Here is a 13,526-nt window from a genome sequence, read left to right as displayed (position 1 = left end):
CTGTAAGATCAAAAACGTTGTCATCTGTGTAGTGCTGGAACTGCACTGTGGACACAGCCTGACGGAAATGAAACCAACATGGAAGGCAATGCTGAGAGCAAGTGAGAGAGAGAGAAACATATTCCTGTTCGTGTTGTTAAGCTGTGGATCAGCCCTGCCACCCCTTCTGTTTCTGAGTTACTTGGCCCAATGCATTTTCTTCGTTTGACTTAGAGTTGAGTTTCTGTCATTTGCTATTAAGAGTCCTGAATGCAATATGTTTTCAAACTACACATTTAGGTAGGAAATCAAAAAGTCTAAACTTTGAAATCAAACTGCCCGTTTCATGAGGATGCCTAGTGTGCATGCTGTAGCATGAAGATGTTCAGGCAGTCAAAAACATTTTAAGATTAATTACTGAGAAAGGAATAAGGAAAATAACTGGGATGAAGATAAAGTATATATTTTTCATCTTCTTTCACTGCCTACAGAAAGGAATGGGTGATTTGTGTTGATACCCTAAGGAATTTCCACTTTGATCTTCCCAATGAATGGTTTATGGAAATTTACAAAAATAGTGTTGTCATTACAAAGTGGCTCTAGTCCTGGAGATGACATCTATTGAAGATACACTCTAAGGAAAAAAAGAATCAAGAAGCTGGAGACTGGCAAGTAAAAGACCAAACATTAATTGATCATCTCTTTGGGGCTGGATGTGGCACCAAATTGTAAGTGGGGAGAGAGGGACGCAACTTAGGAGGGAGAACAACTTGACCCAAATAGACACACACCACTACAGTTCTGTGAAAAAGCACACCTACATTATTTAGCAGGCAGCAAAACCTCACTAATTTGTAATAATGGTAAAATAAAGTAGCTTTAGCAAGTAATCTGAACTGTGATATATTATAAATTACATTCCAGGTGAATGCATCACTCTTTGAAGAGTCTCAGTAAATACCCTCTTAAAGAATGAGTAAAAATGAAAGTCATTTTTAACAGAATACACGAAATCTAAGCTGTGAATGCCCTGCAAGAAAGTAGCGGAAAGAATAATGAATAAAATTTGTAATCGGCACTTTTCAATTATTAGCACTCCACAGAGAATAATTCCTATATTTCTTCAGCTCTTATTTCAGGTAAATTTATTGATTCAGGGGAATAGGTTGTGCGGAAACCATGTTAATTTTCTAGTCTGGCAGACTTTGGGTTCAACACTATAGTATTATTCCAGGCAAGAGAGAAACGCCTCTAACTTCAACGTCCTCATCTGTCCAACGGAAAGAATGATTCTTTTATGGAGTGGTTGTGAAGAATGAATTAAATAAGATGACAATTTCACCCAGGAAACATCTGTACCCCTCAGGATGGAAATTTTCAAAAATAGATGATCAGGAATTAAGGTAGAATATACTGAAAATTGACAGGGGGGAATAATTTGCAGGTGTGGTGAGAGACCATGACTGAAAGCTGGATGCTTAGGAGACCCAGGACGCATCCTGGCCCTAATTTGGCAATAGGGCGGACCCCTTGTTCTGCAGGGTTACCAAACCGCCAAATTCCAGTTCAAGGGTCTCACCATCTACCCATCCCCAGTTTGCGCCCTTTTCTACTTGTAATTTAAAGCATGGTTGGAAGAGGAAAGGTGGAGGTCGAACGAGGGGGGAAGTAACAGATCAGATAACGAGAACAAGATCACCAAGGTCAGGGTGGGTGTCGGCGAATAGGCAAAAACCTGCGGAATGAGAAGTCATAAACGTCCAGAAAATAATTCTGCATTTTAGAAGCTCCTTCCAGAGTCCCCTTCAGTCCGCTTCACACCGCCCTTTGCCCCCCCCCCCCCCCCCGCTTTGGGCTGTTGCACATCGCCCTTTTGCTTCCTTTCCCTCCAGCAAATCCAATCATCCCCAAAACTTTGATTTTTCTCCAGAAGTCTGAGTTAATTTCGTTGTGGCGCAGCTTCTACATCGCATGAACCCAACTTTCCTCTGTTTCTTTGCCGAGAACCTGAAATCAGAGCTGCCCGAAGCAGGGAGCCCGGAATCCGGGGAGCCTCAGGCTCAGTTCCGGCGAAAGCCGCGGGTCCCTGCGAGGGAGGAGCCGTTTCCCCCCGAGTTGGGTGCAGAGGGCGGGCAGCGACCTAGCAGGACATGCGCTCCGGTCCCGGACCCCCAGCACTGGGCTGGGGTGTTTCGCGTTGAGTCCCAGCCTAGGCTTCCGCAGGAGCTATTTTTAGCGGCGCCCCCCTGCCCCAGCCTCCAGCGTGGTAGACGCTGGCTGGCGCTAGCAGCTCGGCGGCTCCGTCCGGTCTCCCCCCGCCGCCGCTGGCTCTTGGTATCGTCCACGCGGGCCGGCCCGGGAACTGAGCATGTCTGGAAGCGCTCGGCGGCCTCGGCGGCGGCGGGGGCAGAGCTGGGCTGCGTCAGGCTGAGCCCATTCACCGCGCGGCCGCAGGAGCGCAGCGCCAGCGCCGCGCCGCTCAGCCCCGCCGAGAGGGGCGCACTCGCCGTCGCGGGGCCCTCCGCCGCTCACCGCAGCCCCCTCCTGGCGACCCGCAAGTAAGTTTGTGAGGCGGTGGGGCGAGGGCTTGGCGCCCCGGGGAGCTCAGGCTAGCCCGGGAGAGCTGGCTGGCTGCTGGCCCCTGTGCCTGGCGCCTCGGCGAACCCCTTGGCCAATTTGAAAGCGGGTGGCTACCGGGATCGTGGAGCAGAGGGGACCGGCAAAGCGGGAGGACTGAAATGGCTTTGGCGGGAGTCGAGGGGGACGACTTGGAGAGAGTGAAGGACCGCGCGGCGAGGGAGAGGACTCGGCAGGCCGGGCGCGGGCTGGTGCGGGCTGGGGAGCCCGGCGTGGGGATGCGGGCGCCCTGCCGGGGACAGCCGCAGAGGGAAAGCGGGGTGTCCCCGCGGGGTAGGGTGGGAGCGGCGTGAGACCTCAGTGTGTGGGGGGGCACAGTGGAACGTGAGCCTATCCTGGCTGGGGCGGCAGGAGGGAAGATGGATGGAAAGTGGGGCGTGCGGAAAGCGGATTTGAACGGGAGCAAAGGACGCCGGCGGAAGGGACAGTGGGCTTCGGAGAACGAGTGGACTCGGATAATTTGGGGACTCAGTACCAGGTCAGGGTGATCTAATGATGGAGGGAAGCAGTCTTGAATCGAGGACTTCGGAGGGAGGACGCGAGGGCACAGGTTGGGAAGCGGCTGGAGAGAGAGGATGGGCGCGGAAAGTGGCCTGGAAGGGCCAGCTGGAAACCCGCTGAGGGATTTGGGGGAAGGGGAGGAGCGGAGCGGTGCAGAGATCGGGCGGGGGGACGGCTGCTGGGGGGGCCGAGAGGCTCAGGAACGGGTCGGAGGCGACGTGCGGCCCCCCGGATAGTGACTTAGTAGCGGTTCTCTGAGATTCGCTTGTACCCCAAGCTCCTCCTCCACCTCCTACCTGGCTTGGTCGCCGGGAGGTTCGCCTTAGCCAAGCTTGTGGGAGATTTGGAATGATCAGGCAGCGGGGAAGGTAGACAGTTACGGGGAGCTGCCGGGGCTTCACTAAGTGGTTCCCGGCACCCGCCAGGTGCAGCGTAGGGTCTGCATGTGTGTGTGTGTGCAGCGGGGCAGGGGGAGTGGTGCCTGTGCTAGGCGACTGGAGTCCGTGGCCTCTCCCGAGAGGTGCGGTGTTTGGGGCTGGGAAGTCAGGCAGAAGTCTGCAGCGTGCAACTCGCGGCGGGGCGTGTGAGTGTGTGTGTGCGCGCGCGCGCGTGTGCGTGTCGTCGGCCCGGGGTCTGGTGTGTTGCTGCAGCCTGACTCCATGACGAGGAGATCCAGGGCTGCACACGGGGAGGGGATTAAGGGAAACGTGCTTTCCTGCCGCTCTTCTACCTCCTTTTCCCAGGGTCACATTCTTTGCTCGTCCAATGATACTCCTTTCTAACCTCTCCCTGGCCCCCCGCGCACGCCAAACCCGATGCCAGTCTTGTCCTCCGATTCCGCGCGGGGAGGAGGCGTCCGTCCCTCCTCTGCCAGAGGGAATCCTAGGTAGGGGTCCCGGCGGTCTGAGGGGCTCCGGAACCCACGGGTCCGTCTCTGGGGCATCGCTCCGGGGGTCCGCAGTTCCCTCTGCTGCCCCTGCAGGTGACGCGGTGATGTTGCCCCGCGGCAGAGGGACTAACACGGGTTCTCGGGAAGGGGGTCTCCCCCTAGCTCCCCACACGTAAATGTCATTTAAAAAGGAAAAGACCAGATTAGTAGAATAAACGAGCATCTAGGGCAACAAGCTTTATGCAAAACCCGGCTCTGACTAGGAAAGATTTCATCCACCCAGCTCAGGACGGGAAGAAGCATTTGCACACCGGATGGAAAACTGGAGGGATGAGGGGCGAGGAGCGGGAGTTGTCGCCAAGCCCCAGGCTTCTCAGACTCCATCCGGCTTGCTGTGTTGTCCTCGGTGCCATCTTTTAAGCGAGACTTGACCAGATGCCGGGAAATGAGGATGAAGGCAACTCTGGAGACCTGTGCGGTCTATGGAAGGACTGAAAGAACGGGGAGGAGAGCCGTGCCGACCATCTGCAGCTATCTCACAGGGCTCGGAGACTGTGAGTGTGTAACCACCAGAAATAGTTCCAGACAACCAAAATACAGGAGGGTGACTCAGATGACGGGAAGTGAAAACTTTGAAAAGTGATGAGGACCATGGTATGGACTGTCTTGCAGGGCGATCACTGATCCGTGGAGGGATTCAGCAGAAAGGACAGAAAACTTCTAATGGCCAGGACACACCCTCTTATCCTATGTGACACTGGCTGGCCCAGTTTCTAGTATAGTAACTTTTGAAATGTATCTTTTGAAGTATGACCATGCTTCTGAACATCTGTAAGGTGGACAGTTTGAATAAAAAGGCTTTGGTGTCATTTTCTGCTTCTGCATTTTCTTTTCCCCATTGATTATTATTAGAACATGTGGTGAAGGTAAAATAAATTATTATTTTAGCCATTCTGTTCCCCCCAACGTGCTGCTCAAATAAAACCTAATCTTATAGGTTTGCTTATTTTTTTTGAGTGGGGGGGGTGTCAAGGAGAAGGGATTATTGGGGCAAATTGTTTAGGGTGTCAAATAAAGGCAGAGTTTAGACATTTGAAGCTCTGAGTGAGTAGAGCTAAAGAGTTCATTTATAGAATGCTAAATTTAATGTGAAATGAGAAGACCCTTCTCTCCCTACACCTCACCTCCTGCCTTGGAAATACAAAGGATTATAGCCCTAGTCATCAGAAGCCTAATTTGACAACTCTCCTAGACGATTGTTCCTAAAACTAGATATGCCTTAGGAAATAGTCAGTGGACTATTTGCTGCCCTATAGTAAAGGCGTTAAAAAAAAAAGGGATGAAGTGGTTTGATGAGGCAGAATAATGATGGATAGAAATGTTAGTCAGGGTGGAGGAGGAGAGGAGACATCACTTTCTTACCTCAAGGTATCTTAGGGAACAGTGGTTCTCAGTGGGGCAATTTTGGCCACCAGGGGACACTGGCAATGTCTGGAGAGGGTTTTTAGTTGTCACAACTTGGGCAAAGGGGTGCCTTGGTATGTTATAGGCAGAGACCCTGGATGTTGCTAACATTTTACATGACACTTGATAGTCCCCCACAACAAAGAATTATCTGGCCCCAAATGTCAGGAGTGCTGAAGTTGAGAAACCCTGGCTTAGAACAAGAAACGATTAGAATTAAAAGCAACTCCTGTTAGGATGCTGTTAAAAAATATTCCTATTGGAAGTCTATCTTGAAGATCAGGCGTACTTAATATTAACAGACTTTCTTTGCAAAATGGCTCTATGTTCAAAAACACTTGTTTTAAGGAGATTAAAGATGTCCTAGCAGAATATCTTTTCAGCCTTCAAAAAATCCTAGAATATATTGGAAATGTCTAACACGACAGATAATATATATAGTATATATATAGTATGCATATGAACTGAGTAAACATTTTTGATGAGTTAAAACTGTTCAGCTTCAGTATTTTTCACTGAACTTGTTTGGTAATGCTTTTTAAAATACATAGTTTTAATTATAATTAATTTAAAAATAATAATTAATTAAAAAATTACAGCTAGTAAGTTCTTCACATAGTGAGAGATTGAACAGGATCAGAAAAAAAGATTTCTTTTTTATGAATATTTATTAGAAGCCTCATGAAATGTTCCAAAATGAAACCTTAGTATTTGTAGACATCTACACAGGAAGGTAAGAATCCCGTATAATTTTCATGTATTTAGTTTCAATTTTAAATCAACAACACGGCATGTATTGAGAAAACCCTTTCTAGCCTATAGCACAATACGCTTCCTAGAGAGGAGGTACAATAGCATATATACCCTTAAATGTAATAAGATCAGGGAACTGTTCTAATGTTGATTGTATACAGGAATTCAGAGCACTTACTAGGTAAAAGCTTTGTCATTATCACACTGATGCCTAGAGAAATGAGATTTGGTCAGTGTTTCTGCCCTCTCAGCCTTCCCCCCATCTTGCTGGTTGGTTTCAGAATTCTTTCTTCGGGCATCATCATTAGGGCTGCTGACTTCCCTTCTTGTTCTAATAACCATTCCCTCCATCCTTGGCCATCACTGTCCCTCAGTCCCTCAGGAATTCTCGTAGCAGGAGAGACTTCATACTGCTAAGTCCCTTGGGCACCCACCAACCTCTCCTTTTCTCCTGTGTGTACAAACACAGCTTTAGCCTGCTTCCAAGTGGAACAGATTTGTGTCTCTCGTGGAAAAAGGCAGTAGAAGAGCCCTTGTTTTCCACAAAGGCAACCTCAGTTTCTCGGCTTGCATCTTTGAACTGCTTTCTTCAATTGCCTATTCTTGCTGTTAGGAAGGTTTTGTCTTTCCCAAGGGAATAGTGAAAGAGCTGAGGAAAACACAGTTTCAGCTGGAGCAACACTGGTGTTGATAGAGCACCTATCATTGGAGTATGTGAAAGCTCAAGAATATGACGAATGAATGAGAATCATAGTTTATAAATTCAACAAGTGTTTGCAAATTCAAAAGTAACAATTTCTGGTAATTCTGTTCTTAATTTTTTTGAAGAATCTCCGTACTGTTTTCCATAGTGGCTGTACCAATTTACATTCCCACCAGCAATCCCTCTCCTGAGTATCTACACATAAAAAATCTGAAAACATTTATCCATAAAGATATATGTACCCCTATGTTTATTGTAGCATTATTCATGGTGGCTCAGACATGGAAACAACCAAAGTGTTCTTCAATAGATGATGGGATAAAGAAAGTGTGGTACATATATACAGTGAAATATTATCCGTAAGAAAAGATGAAATAGTGCCATTTGCGACAACATGGATGGACCTTGAGATTATCATGCTAAGTGAAAAACGTCAGAAAAAGTCGAGAACCATGTGATTTCACTACTCATATGTGGGATATAAAACTTGAAAGTAACAAAGGAACAAGACAAACAAAAACTCATAGACACAACAGCTTAGTGGTTACCAGAGGGTAAGGAGGGCAGGGAGGTAGAAGAAGGTAAAGGGGGTCAAATATATGGTGACAGAAGGAGAATTGACTCTGGGTGGCAAATACACAATGCAATATACAGGTGAGGTGGTATAGAATTGTACACTTAAAGCCTATATGTTTATTAACTAATATTACCCCAATAAATTTAAAAAATAAAGTCATGGAAAACAAAAAATACATGTAATGCATATTTTAATACATGTCTATGTGCCAAAAAAGTCATGGGCTCTGTTCTAGGCTCTGGGACTCTTGCATTTGCCAGACTGAGCTGTATTGTGCATTGCAAACAGTTTGCAAAAAACCAAGTTCGTTAGGAATATACATTTATTCCATGCCTGGCTCTAAAAGTCTATCTGTAAAAAAAAAAACCACAGGGCAGATATTCATTTTCACGAAATTTGGAGCAGCTACATAGCCTGATTCTTGAAAAATACTTTCGAACACAATTGGTGAGACGCTGAAGGCAGAAGAAACCATTGAGGGGAAAGAGTTTTACGGATTTCTGTATCAACTAGATGAGGAGGGAGCGTGCAATTTGAGGTGAAAGGGGTCAGTCAGCTCTTGTTTCGCTTTTCCTTTCATTAGGAAATGGCTATTGATTTTGTTTGACATCTGAACAGGAGAGCTGGTTTCCTTCCCTGCTGTTGTTACTTGTTGAATGGATGTGTGCCCTTTTCCACGTCTGATAGCCATAGAGTGGAAGGCAGTGGGTTGGCTGGTACTGATGGTTAGAGAGAAGCAGAATTTCAAATCAGTTCTGTCCTGGTAATGTTTGTAACACAGACTTTGAACACGTAGTTTTTAAGATCGATCATACCATGTCACTATTTTGAGACTAACAGATCACAGAATTGAGCATTTTTGCTGTTGTGAGTACTAGGTAATACCTGTGTTTTAAACTATCAGAGTATATTTATTGGGGGGAAATGAAATAACACGGTGGCTCCTCTTAGCTATACATAAACTTGCTGCTCACAGTGGCATGTAAATTATTGTCCCAGCTGGAAAAAGAGTGCTGCTGAGGGGAGGGAATTTTATCAAACCCTGTATGTTGTCCTTGCTGAATTCAAGAACAAGAACAACAACAAAAGCAAAGTTTTGAAATTCATGCTCTAGCAAAGAGTTTGATTTTTATTTCATTTGAGCTGATTATTGTTAAAGAAGAGCAATGGCAGAGCAGGGAAAATGCAGTCTTGCTTGTGGAAGGTTTTACTTTTGTTTAAAAATGTTTATTCATCTTCAGAAACAAATAACCCAGAACATTTCCTGAGGCTTTTGGCATTCTTGAATAGATAGTGCATCTCGTCTGTCTTTGAAATATTCATTATGTGATGTCATTTGGAATCTGAATACTGAGCTAAGTCGGCTGATGCAATCCCTTCTAGTTTTTTGATTTCGAGTTGTCTCTGTCCTCTTGAAGAAGGTGGAAGACATGGGAGCACTGTTTTGGGTGCTGACAGCAGCCTGGTTTACACCAGGATATGCACGGTACTTGACATTGGTCTGGGCCCCGCACTGAACAAAACATAGATTTCCGTCTTCTGGATGACGAAGCCTGATTTTAATGATATCGATCTGAAGTAGTGTGTGATCAGACTTAAACATCCATTTGCTGTGTTTGGAAAAGGGTGACTGATGAGCCAGAACACTAACCACCCATTACAAAGAAAGAGCGACAGCAGCTTAGGGAGGATGGAGAGCTTTGCAGCCAAATCTGGAACTCTTACTTAGTAGTTGTGTGACTTTAGATGAGGTTTTCTTTAACTTCATGGAGCTCCAATTTCCTCCTTTAAAATGGAGATAATATTTTTTCCTGTATATTTTGTTATAGGACTAGAGGAAATGTTTTCAAAACAGAGGTAGCTATTAAGTAGTGGTGGCACTTGTATGTCCTCCTAGTGCTGGAATTGAAATGGCTAATGCCCAAGAAGAGGGACTAGAGGAGGGGTGGAGTCAAACGGGCCATTGGTGAGCAAATTGAGATGGAAAAGGGCCATAGAGGAAGATCATAGGTTAGGAAGGGATTTTGGAGGTGATGTAGTCTGATGTCCTCTTCTGACTGATAAGATCTTGGGGATTTAGGATTATGAAGTGATTTGCCCAAGGTCACCAGTCACTCTGCATTTAAGCAGAATCTGCATTTTTTAAAGTCTCCATCCAGACTTTCTTTCCCTAAAGAGCACACTTATTTTCCTGGTGTTTCTTCTATTTATTTAAAAATGCGTGGGCTGGCCGGGTGGCGCGTTGGTTAGGAGTTGGCTTGGGACACCAGCTCTGAGCAGCAGGACCCAGGTTTGGATCCCACATGCGGGCCAGTGATGCTGCGCCCTCTACAGCTAAGATGGTGAACAACAGCTCAACCTGGAGCTGGGCTGCCGTGAGTCGCCGGCCACAGCGTAGGCTGCAGTGGAGCTGGCCAGCAGCTGGAGTGAGCTTTTGTGAGCAGCCGTGAGCCGCTGTGAGTGGCTGTCCAATGGTCAGCGAGCAACTGCCTCACCCAGGAAGAGCACAATGATAACACCAACATGGGCCAGTGAAGTGACTTCCTCCACAACTAGACTGAAGAACAAAAGATCAGCAACTTGTCTGTTCCTCTCCCCCAACTCCCCAATAAAATCTTTAAAAAAATAAAAATTATAAATAAAAAAAAAAATCCTTATTCAGCTCAAGTTGTTATATTCCAGGCCTTCCACAGGCAAAAACAACTCATTGATGGAATTTGTATAGGAGTCAACTCAGGTGTTTACCCGAATGATCACAATGGTCAAGCACAACTTAATTTTTTCATACTTGGGGTGAACATAAGTAGGGTTTTAAGTAAAGGTTTCTAAAAATAAAAAATGCCTCTATGAATAATGTCCTTTAACTGGGTTATATCTATTAATGATCAGAAAATTGAAGATTGGCCCTTGTTTATAATTCTGTTGTTAATAGTTTTGTTTTAAATCAATTCAGTGCTGTTGCTATTGTGGTTTCCTGAAGAGTTTGAGAGTCCATAAAAGTGTAAACACCTATATATGTTAGTGGAACTTTGCAAGTTGTAAAGTATATTATGTATGCTGTTTTATTTGTAACTTACGTGCAGATAATGTAATCAACTACAATAACAAAAGAGTTAAAATTGGAAACTAGGACAAATGGCAGCTTTGAAAGAACATTCCCTTTAGAATTAGACAACCTTGAATTCAAATCTCTATTTTTTAGTAAGCAGCTATGAAAACTTGGGCAAATGACTTGACTTTCCAGCTTCTCTTATCTTTTGAGAATCACATCCACCAGATTATGGGTGTGATTCTTTCTTGTGATGATTAAGTGAGATAAGCAAGTGAAAATCTTGGCATGATGCCTGGCACCCTTCTTTGTCCTTGTCCACTGCTAATTCTACCCCACTTTAGATGCACCACTGAAAGTGATTGTTTATACTTGAATCAGTTCAGATTCTTTCATTGTCAGTAATCAGAAAACCTGATTTCAAGTGGCTTGAGTTTAAAACAAAAACAAAAAAAAAAGAAAGAAAAGACTTTATGACTGTAACTGAGTACAGGAGGGAACTATGGCTCCAGGTAGGACCTGATTTAATGACCAAACCATGTGATCAGTTCCTTGTTTTCCCATTGCCGTTTCTTAGCTCCACTTCCTAAGAGTTGGCTCCATCCTTGACAGGCTCTCTCCTCGGGGTTCTAAGATGGCTGCCTGAAGCTTGCAGGTCGTCATAATCCCAGTTTCAAATCTACTGAAGAGGAGAGTCTTTCCATAGTTCTTGCTGGGGAAAGAGAAAGCTGCTCTTTTCAGAAATCCCTGCAAATGTTCCCCTCACATCTCCTTGGCTCTGATCAAGTAAAGAGCCTATCCTTCCAATCGCACTGGCCCGAGGGACAATATATCCTGGTTGGGAAGTATGTGTTCCCATGGGAAGACGGAGGATTGTTTTTGGGAGAAAGGGGGGTTTGTATGATAGGCAGATAAACAAAAAGGGGCCACCATAGCACTGTGTTATTGTTTGCTCCCCTCCAAAAAAAGATGTTGGAGTCATGGGTGAAGTCTAAAGAATCCACCCTTCTCCATTACTGAATGTATCTAGTGATTGATCTGAGTCTTCATAATTAAATGAAACCAGTGCACGTTAACCTTCTTCCTTCAGTATATATCATTACACTGGCTGGGTAGACACTAGGATTCATGTTTTGTTACAAATAAATGTTTATCAAAAGAACAAATTAATACATTTTCTTACATTAGATATTTGGTTTTAGGATCACTGTTTTCTCAAAAATGTCAGGAGTAGCTGTCACATATAAGTTATTATTTAATGTCCAATGACTTATTCCTTGGATCATGGGTGACCTACCTGGCTTCTGACCTTATGTGCACAGACCAAATTGTGATGGACTTCAAGGCTACTAAGATTAATGCAACAAACACATTCTTTGCAAACTGGTACACATGGGCTGCTAACAAAATATTCCAGAAAAGTTAATTTGTTAGATCTTTATATTTATTTAAAAATTCTACAATCCTCATTGGAGCCATTGTCACAAAAGTCTCTTAAAAGCCATTGTTTTCTAAGATAAAATGTGGTCTTACATCGGGAATTAATACATTAATTAATACATTAAGGATTCATCTGTTTTAAACTTTTTATATAGATCACAGTGACAAGCTGTCACAAGCACATATCACACATTTAGCAGAAAAATGTTAACAACCATGATAAAGGGCTTTGAGCAAAAAAAATATTTTCTTCTGTTTTCACTCATCTAAATCGTTTAGTAATATAAATAAATATAAGTGCCTCATTTAAAAATGTTTCAAGATGAGAAAATAAAAGTCATATATCCTTCCATTTTCAAAACTAGCTTTCAGGCTACTGTAAGATCTAATCTACTTGTGATGAGTGAGGTGAGTATGTCAGTATAGAAATTGTTTTTTTCATAGTTAGTTTCCAATATGAGGGAAACAATATTGACCACAATGCAGTTAAAGAGTGAAAAACTATAGGACTCAGCATGGCATTAATTACCTGTTAGATCTGTTTAGTGCTTAAATTCTTAAGAGGGCAAGGAAGTTTAAAGGTGCCCTTTTACTCCACTGAAGTGGCATTGCAAAGAAATTTTCACTGTTTACCAGCATGTCTTAAAATTTCAAATGAGCAGTCACATTGGTGAGTGTACAACAGAGAAAGAGTGAGATATCCTTTTTAATTAATTATCTGAACTATAAGATGAACAACCGAGAAACAAAAAGAACCATTCTGGCACAATGGACATATTCGGGATTTTTAGGAAAATTTAGGGGGATTTCATTTTAACGTACTCGTAGCCTTATAGACAGAGCTGCTGATTATGTTATATATTAAGAGTCCTGTACCTCTGTGCCTGGTACACATCATGTTTGTCATGAAATATGGGGAATTTTTTTTGAGGGGAAGTATTGCAGTTATCAAAGTTCCCTAACTGAATTAAATAGAAACTCCTTCTGGTTAATTGAAGCAGAAAGGAAGTCATTGGGTGGTTAAAGAGGAGTTCAAGGAATTGAAGGAAGTGCTGAAGAATAAGACCTTGGAAAGGCTAGCCCACTGGTGGGATGAAGCAATTCTAGTGTTTCCCATCACTGTGTGACTGTGCTCAAGACTTAGAATTGAGAGAGAAAGTGAGGTGGGGGGAGAAAAGGAGGTGGAGAGGAAGGAAGGAAGGAAAGAAAGAAGGAAGGAAGGAAGGTGGGAAGGAAGGAAGGAGGGAAGGAGAGAGGAAGGGAGGGGAGGAAGGAAAGAAGGAGGGAAGGAAGGAGGGAAGGAGTGAGTGTATTTTGAGAAAGAACAGTGCATCTTGATTGACAGCTCACCTACACTGATTTTAATGACCCCAAGGAGTTACCCCAAGGCATAATCTATAATGTGCTATTGGAAGAAGGGGAATAGATGATACCGGGCAGGCACACTCAACTAATGTCCACTACATAATTCAGGATGGAGAAACTTGCTTCAGTGATGATGAATCACTACAAAAAAAGAAGAAAAAGAAAACCT

At 44.2% G+C, this 13,526-nt stretch overlaps 1 protein-coding gene across 4 annotated transcripts; it reads left to right on the top strand.

The window, feature by feature from the left end:
* Positions 1–1,829: 1,829 nt before the first annotated feature.
* Positions 1,830–4,875, top strand: LOC109377723 (uncharacterized). Of its 4 annotated transcripts, XM_019634158.1 has the most exons (3): positions 1,830–2,537; positions 3,861–4,003; positions 4,290–4,875. In XM_019634158.1, the coding sequence occupies exons 1-3, from the start codon at positions 1,951–1,953 to the stop codon at positions 4,424–4,426; spliced, it is 867 nt and encodes a 288-aa protein (XP_019489703.1). In that variant the 5' UTR covers positions 1,830–1,950; the 3' UTR covers positions 4,427–4,875. The 4 variants fall into 4 exon arrangements, 3 of the variants coding, with proteins under 3 accessions (XP_019489703.1, XP_019489704.1, XP_019489702.1); XM_019634159.1 differs by lacking the exon at positions 3,861–4,003; XM_019634157.1 differs by having other exon boundaries at positions 3,861–4,875.
* The last annotated feature ends 8,651 nt before the right edge of the window (positions 4,876–13,526 follow it).

This window comes from Hipposideros armiger, unplaced genomic scaffold (assembly GCF_001890085.2).
Source record: "Hipposideros armiger isolate ML-2016 unplaced genomic scaffold, ASM189008v1 scaffold_1526, whole genome shotgun sequence".
Lineage (NCBI taxonomy): Eukaryota > Metazoa > Chordata > Mammalia > Chiroptera > Hipposideridae > Hipposideros > Hipposideros armiger.
This window is presented reverse-complemented; position numbering and strand designations above follow the sequence as displayed.

Bases quoted from the DNA above. Each gene is read 5' to 3' on its own strand.
- LOC109377723 (XM_019634157.1), top strand. From the start codon at position 1,951: ATGAACCCAACTTTCCTCTGTTTCTTTGCCGAGAACCTGAAATCAGAG. The intron at 2,538-3,860 runs GTAAGTTTGTGA...TCCTTTTCCCAG, and splicing joins CCCCTCCTGGCGACCCGCAA to GGTCACATTCTTTGCTCGTC.